This window comes from Raphanus sativus, unplaced genomic scaffold (genome assembly GCF_000801105.2).
Source record: "Raphanus sativus cultivar WK10039 unplaced genomic scaffold, ASM80110v3 Scaffold1350, whole genome shotgun sequence".
In the NCBI taxonomy this organism is placed as follows: Eukaryota; Viridiplantae; Streptophyta; class Magnoliopsida; order Brassicales; family Brassicaceae; genus Raphanus; species Raphanus sativus.
This window is the reverse complement of record NW_026616662.1, coordinates 1-7066: the sequence shown is the minus strand read 5'-3', so window position 1 is coordinate 7066 and position 7066 is coordinate 1. Positions and strand designations below refer to the sequence as shown.

The 7066-nt window shown below is 37.6% G+C and overlaps 2 protein-coding genes across 2 annotated transcripts; one reads left to right on the top strand and one right to left on the bottom strand.

The window, feature by feature from the left end:
* Positions 1-1737: 1737 nt before the first annotated feature.
* Positions 1738-5816, top strand: LOC130504086 (ATP-dependent DNA helicase Q-like 3). Its single transcript, XM_056998671.1, has 19 exons — positions 1738-1974; positions 2066-2173; positions 2276-2283; positions 2364-2447; positions 2715-2855; positions 2960-2994; positions 3073-3156; positions 3234-3322; positions 3429-3581; positions 3656-3752; positions 3880-3883; positions 3972-4121; positions 4212-4286; positions 4366-4431; positions 4523-4650; positions 4729-4826; positions 4897-5015; positions 5093-5199; positions 5283-5816. Exons 1-19 carry the CDS (start codon positions 1821-1823, stop codon positions 5707-5709), a joined length of 2127 nt encoding a protein of 708 aa, XP_056854651.1. The 5' UTR covers positions 1738-1820; the 3' UTR covers positions 5710-5816.
* A 57-nt stretch (positions 5817-5873) lies between these two features.
* LOC130504085 (uncharacterized) lies at positions 5874-6942 on the bottom strand. The gene is made up of 3 exons (XM_056998670.1): positions 6750-6942; positions 6413-6680; positions 5874-6312 (listed from the first exon to the last, which is right to left on the bottom strand). The coding sequence occupies exons 1-3, from the start codon at positions 6874-6876 to the stop codon at positions 6093-6095; spliced, it is 615 nt and encodes a 204-aa protein (XP_056854650.1). The 5' UTR covers positions 6877-6942; the 3' UTR covers positions 5874-6092.
* Between the last annotated feature and the right edge of the window lie 124 nt (positions 6943-7066).

Below are 7066 nucleotides of genomic sequence, written 5' to 3'. Positions count from 1 at the left end.
GAATGTTTTTTTTTTCTTTTTTTTTTCTTTCGTATAATAATCTATTCTATTAATTCTTCAACATGTCCAATTGATAGTAAGTTATGTCCAATTTTTAAAAAATAAAGAAGCAATGTCTAACAGTATAATATCTAATTATACAATTCTAAAAACCCACTATCATCATCTATCGAAAAACAGTTATGGTGAACTCCTTTTAAAAACAGTTTGTTTTACTGACCTATTTAAAAACAGTTACTATTATATAATTGCTTTTCTTTTCATATTTATAAAAAGAACGTGGTTGATATTAACGTAACTACTTACAATATTTGATATAAACCATATTACTTTTATGTAACTCCTTGGAAGTGGTTGATATTACTTTTACGTAACATAACTCACTACAATATTTGATATAAACATAGATGGTTGAGTATTATGACAATAAGTAGTTATGATGTACATTCGCAAATCCTAGAGAAAAAATTAGATATTCAGAGATATAATTAGTTATAGTCTGGATTTTATAAAAATTATATTTCTTAAAAAAATATAAAACATATTCGTCCTTTTAAGGACGAATCATAAATTTGTCTCAACTATTTGAAAAAATCAATTTACGAATGCGAGTTATGAGTATTTTACTCGGACGGGTGCGGATTAGTAGATTTTGGATTGTGGGTATCCGCCGACCCGAAAAGTATTTAAAAAAAATGTAAACACTTTTTTAAAAATATGGTAATTAAAAAAATAATTTAAATTATTAAAATATATATTTTTATTAGAAATATAATAACTAAATTAAATAATTAATTAAAAAATTATAATCCGCGGATAGCCGCAAAATTAAATGCGGCGGGTGCCGGTATAAATTATTTGTTTGTAAGTTGTGTGGGTCATATTTCTTTACCAAAAAAATTGAAATCCGCGGGTTGGCAGGTTCGACCGACAATATATCGGATCAATTTTTAAATTGCTATTATTTAATAAAATATATTTTGATTAAGATTTATACACAAATATGATTACAAAGAAAAATAAAAATATAATCACAAAAAATACAAAAATGAGAATTAAATTAAAATAAAAAATATACCCGCCCTTTAAAGGGCGGGTCAGAATCTAGTGTTGTTGTTAAATCTCAAATCCTTGTGTTTTGTCAATGAGAATGTTCTTGTTGATGATATCAAACAATGCCTGCAGTTTACTTCCGCAATTGAACAAAAAAAATTTGATTTTTGGTTCGGTTCGATAATCGATTAATTTAATTTCTTAAAAATTTATTTTTACCAAATTATGTCAATTAATTCAACCGAAATTCTAAAACGAACTAACCAAAATTTTATTCAATTTAAACTAAAATTTTAACCAAACTAACCATGAAACCAAAAACTAAAACAATTCTATTGAAACTGAAAACCGAACCGAATAAAAAAAATTCGATTAACTTTCGACCGATATGAAATAACCGAATTCTAAACTAACGGACCAACTAAGAGAAGAAATAACCGAATGTCATAAAACTTTCATGTCGTTTTCATATGATTTACACGACGTGGTGTTCATTGATAACGCTATTAAACGACGCAACAGGTTTCCCACCCGGCACCCGCCATATCATATCGATTGGGCAATTAGTAAACCAGAATCGAACCGGGTGTGAACATTTGTCTCAGGATAGTTTTCGTCTATTGCGACCGGTTAACTAATTAATAGTCCGGTTGGTTTGGTTAGCGCAGTATTAAAACGACACCGTTTTGGGTCATCACTTTCCCGTATCGTCGTCTTTAAGGAAGCGTCGTCGACACACATTTGTCGTCGGAGACTCGATCGGAGACATGAAGAAATCGCCGTTACCGGTGCAAAACGTTCACCGCTCAGATAAGAACGTCGGCGGCGGAAAAGAAGCACTGGTGAAGCTATTGAGATGGCATTTCGGCCATGCAGATTTCAGAGGGAAGCAGCTAGAGGCGATTCAAGCTGTTGTATCCGGTAAAAGTCGTCGTAACACACCTATTCAAAATCCTTTTCTGGTTTCTATCTCTCTCTTTGAATCATCCTTCGTTTTTTTTTAATTTGGCAGGAAGGGATTGCTTTTGCTTGATGCCGACGGGAGGAGGGAAATCGATTTGTTATCAGATACCTGCGCTGGCTAAACCTGGAATCGTCCTTGTTGTTTCTCCTTTGATTGGTACAAAAATTCTGTTTGTTTTTCCATGAATGGAGAATCTGTGTTTTTTTTTTTTTTTGAGGTTTTAACTGTTTGTTTGTTTCTGTGTGTTTGCTTTCTCAGCTTTGATGGTGAGTGTCATTGTACTTTTCTCATGCTTCTTTCTCTATAAGCTTGGGTTTTTGAAAAGATGATTCTTTGTTTAATAAAGGAGAACCAAGTGATGGCGTTGAAGGAGAAAGGTATTGCTGCTGAGTATCTCTCGTCCACTCAAGCTACACATGTTAGGAACAAGGTGAGTTGGATATCCTCTGTGTATCTATGTGTATATATATGCAACGTAAATAAATTCCCATTGTTGGTAGAATGCTAGAATTCAAGATTCATGCCATGTGTTTTGTTATAATGTTTGAGTAAATCACTTGGAAACGTTCTTCAGTTTGTTTCACTTCAAGTGTTTTTGTTGATTATTCCTCGATATATCTTGGATTGAATGAAATAACTTCTTGGATTTGTTTTATTGTTTAATCTCATTTATGTGATTCTCGAACTTTGGTTTTAGATCCACGAGGACCTTGATTCTGGAAAACCCTCTGTGAGATTGCTGTATGTAACTCCAGAACTGATTGCGACGAAAGGATTTATGCTGAAGCTGAGAAAGCTCCGTGACAGGGGTTTACTGAATCTTATAGCCATAGACGAGGTAAGTCCGTGTAATGTTTGTACAAGAGTTAGCAGGAAAGCTTCAGGTATTGAGCTTGGATGTGGTGGGTTTAATTTCTCTCGACTGTTTTATGTATATTTCAGGCACATTGCATCTCATCATGGGGCCACGACTTCAGGTTTATAAGTGGTCATTGTGTAAGCATTCTTTTCTGTGGGCGCTTGCTATTCTCTAACTTATTTTGTGGTTAAAACAGACCTAGCTATCGTCAACTTTCAAACTTAAGAGATTCTTTGGCTGATGTTCCAATGTTGGCTCTAACCGCTACTGCTGCTCCTAAGTAATCTTCTGTTTCAGTGCATTATAAGAACATATTTGTAAATTGTAGAGCCTTTTGTCAACAGCAGTACTTTGCAGGGTGCAAAAGGATGTGATTGACTCCTTGAGTTTGCGGAATCCTTTGGTCCTCAAGTCTTCTTTCAATCGTCCAAATATCTTCTATGAAGGTTTGTTTCCCTTTTAGCTATTATTTTCTCTCGATAAAAAGTCATGAGGAGTTCACAACGTTGTTTTGCTTTCCTATCATCTGAATAAGTTTTTTCGTTGGTGCAGTTCGGTACAAAGAACTTATAGATAACGCTTATACTGATTTGTGCAACTTGCTCAAGTCATGTGGAAATATATGTGCAATTATCTATTGCCTTGAGCGTACAACCTGTGATGACTTGTCTCTTCATCTTTCCAGTACTGGGATCTCTTCTGCTGGTAAAAACGTCCCTTGTGCCTTTACCTGCTTAAGAATCGAGCAAGCTGATTTGTGCTAATCTTTATGTTTGCAGCCTATCATGCAGGACTCCAGAGTAAACTGAGAAGTACTGTTTTAGATGACTGGTTGTCCTCGAAGAAGCAAGTTATTGTTGCCACAGTGGCTTTCGGGTATGAACAACTCTCTGAGTTACCTTGCATTTGGGTTCTTGGTTTAATATGATCATATTCTTTGCGTCTTACTATGTTTGGGAGCTCTTGGGGGCACTTGATAAACGTTCTAATGGTTTATCTACAGGATGGTAAACAAAATTTCTTCCTCATGCTGCATATTTTTTCTTAAATTTACTTCTTATGCACTGAAGCATGATCAGACAACCGACTTTATAGGGTATAGATAAGAAGGACGTGAGAATGGTTTGCCACTTCAACGTTCCAAAATCGATGGAATCTTTCTACCAAGAGTCCGGTAGAGCAGGTCGGGATCAGCTACCTTCAAGAAGTGTATTATACTATGGTGTAGACGATAGAAAGAAAATGGTAATGATAACCTGGTTATGACAGTTTTTTACTTCACAGCTTTTAGTTTATGAGTAAGTTACTTAACTTACTTTATCAACTCTTTGCTAGGAGTTTCTACTGCGGAACTCGGAGAATAAGAAATCTCCATCCTCAAAGAAGCCTACAACATCTAACTTCGACCAGGTAAAATGCTTTCTTGTTTTCTTTCAGGCTCTCTGTATTTCAGTTGAAAGTTATTCTCATTAATGATGCATGAGTTTAGATTGTGAGATACTGCGAAGGTTCTGGATGCCGACGAAAAAAGATTCTTGAGAGCTTTGGTGAAGAGGTGTGACTTGTGTGTTCACTGATTCATGATGAATCAAATCTTTAAGTGATTCATTAAATTTTACGCCGCTGATTTTCTTTGTTGCAAACAGTTTCCTGTGCAGCAATGCAAAAAAACGTGTGATGCATGTAAGAATCCAAATCAAGTTGCTCGTTGCTTGGAGGAGCTCACGACTACCGCCTCCAGAAGACACAACTCTTCTCGAGTTTTCATCACCAGGTTTTGCTAATAACCTCATCTAATTGTGCAACAAAAGGTATACAAAAGTGTAACTAAACTCCGTACTCATTTTGCAAGCTCGAGTGATAATAAGACCAATGAGGGGGAGTACTCCGAGTTCTGGAACCGTAATGAAGACGGAAGCAATTCCGATGAGGAAATATCAGATTCAGATGGTAACACTTCCTTCGTTGATATTTAGCATATAGATATCCATTACTCACGTGTTGAACCATCTACATGCAGATGGCGCTGATGCTGTCAAAAGCATAGCAGGACCTAAACTATCGAAGAAGCTTGGAGTTGATGAGAAACTTGTTTTACTGGAGCGGGCTGAGGAGAAGTACTACGAAAGGAATAAACAGGTTTGGTAACACTTCCACTTCATCTTCTTTAGATGCAAAAGTTTATCTTAGCAAAGTCTTACTTGAACTGTTTGCAGGTCAAAAAGTCTGAGAAGAATGCAATATCTGAAACACTAAGGGAATCAAGCAAGCAGAGACTCTTGAACGAGCTTACACGAGTACTTCAACTGCTCGGTGTAGAAGAGTAAAAATCTCTTGAACCCTCTTTTCAGTATTATAAGTGCCTCTCTCTCTCTCTCATCTCATTTAAGTGGAACGTTGTTGCAGGATTGATTCCCAAAACGCATCTGAGTTTCTTGAAAACGAGTGCTATAGAAAATACAGCAAAGCAGGGAAATCGTTTTACTACTCACAGATAGCGAGTACTGTGAGATGGTTAGGAACCGCAAGCAGAGACGATCTAATGACCCGACTTAGCTCAGTGGTAAGCTACGCCAAAGGAGAAGAGCCATCAGGAGAATCACTCCCGATGACAGAACCAGTCGAGAACATAGAGCAAGAAGACATAAACACATACGCAACCGAGCTGCAGGTCGATGAACCAACACAGCTGCTAGTGACTAGCCCGAGCCGTTCGCCTATAAGGCTCCCAGAGATTCCGTCATTCTCAGAGTTTGTGAACCGGAGAAAGATGAAGCATTCTACTGAAGTTTCTGATGGCAAGAAACCGGCAAAGATAATGAAGCTACAGTAAAAAAACTGTAGCCAAGTCCTTGACATATTTGTTTATTACAGTAATGTTCTCTTTCTTTTTCTTTTGTAGTTTTTGACATTGGCCTATTATTGTCTCTTGAAGTCGTATAGCGTAGAGTATTAATAATACAGTGTTCCTCCCGGTTAAACAAACTTGATTGGAACTAAACCAGATAAACCGATATGTAATTAAAAACAAAAGAGAACACAGGTTTAAGAAGAAAAAAAAATCTACAGATTCACAACCTCTCCTAATACAAAACGCCAACAGCTGTCTATTCTTTTCCGTGAAAAGCGCTCACTGACTTCGAAAAGCACATCTATATTTAATATTTTCTTAACCGTATATTATATGGTTTTTTAATACACGATCCGTGATCTGCGCTAAGAGATACACCTCATGGAGAAACTGGAGACTGATGAATCAACGGCGGCTCCGGCGTAAACCCTAGCGTGATCGCTCTCTTGACCGTAATCCATCATCGGACGATACTCCAGATCGTCGTCGTGATCGTACACAAACTCCGGCATCTCTATCTCGTTCCTCCTCACGTGTTCCCACAAGTACTCAACTCTGCTTATGTACCTTAGCTTCCCGTACAACCTACCGTAGCCAATCACCACACCAAACAAAACCAATTCAGTAAACAGAAAAAAAATCTCAGTTTCTTATAACCGAAAAAAAAAACGCGACGGTTACTCACCCGCCGGAGAAGAGGAATCGTCCGCAAGTGGCGAGGAAGAGACGTGATTGAAGGCCTGGGTGGAGGAAGTAAACCTCCTGGAGATTATTGTCTCTTACGTTAACCGGAATCGCGTCGTAGATCGCCCGTAGAGCTGAGATTCCCGGGAAATTCTCGCTCCTCTGTACGCCGGTGTGAACGTAGAGAACGGCGAAAGGTTTTCTCCCTAATCGAGGAAAGATCTTCTCCTCAAGATACTTCTTCAACACATCCAGTGATAGAAGCCGAGCTGATTCCAGCAAAAAATTCAAATCAGATTCTAATAAAACGATTTGAAATAAGACACAGAAAAGCGTACCTGGAAAGAACTTGCCGATGATCCGAAGGATCTTACGTCCTCGTTTGTCTCTGCCATGGATCTTGAAGATCTCAAGCTTCTCTATCAGCTGCTCCTGTTCAATCTCCGATATCTGAGTGGTGCTCATCTCTTCTCTTCGACGGTGATAATCAGTTGAAATATGCGGCGAGTGAAGCTGCTGATGAGCTCTGATTATTTTTATAGCATCTTGTCGGAATATTCTATAGCATCTTTAACACGTGATCTTTCTCACCTCTCCGTGGGTCTACAATCATTACCTGTTAAGCAATCAATCTGAACCCTCCATTTACTCTACA

Coding starts and splice junctions, on each gene's coding strand:
- LOC130504085 (XM_056998670.1), bottom strand. CDS start 6,876: ATGAGCACCACTCAGATATCGGAGATTGAACAGGAGCAGCTGATAGAG. Junction 6,681..6,749: donor CATCGGCAAGTTCTTTCCAG/GTACGCTTTTCT, acceptor TGCTGGAATCAG/CTCGGCTTCTATCACTGGAT. Junction 6,313..6,412: donor CGATTCCTCTTCTCCGGCGG/GTGAGTAACCGT, acceptor TGGCTACGGTAG/GTTGTACGGGAAGCTAAGGT.
- LOC130504086 (XM_056998671.1), top strand. CDS start 1,821: ATGAAGAAATCGCCGTTACCGGTGCAAAACGTTCACCGCTCAGATAAG. Junction 1,975..2,065: donor GATTCAAGCTGTTGTATCCG/GTAAAAGTCGTC, acceptor TTAATTTGGCAG/GAAGGGATTGCTTTTGCTTG. Junction 3,323..3,428: donor TCCAAATATCTTCTATGAAG/GTTTGTTTCCCT, acceptor TCGTTGGTGCAG/TTCGGTACAAAGAACTTATA.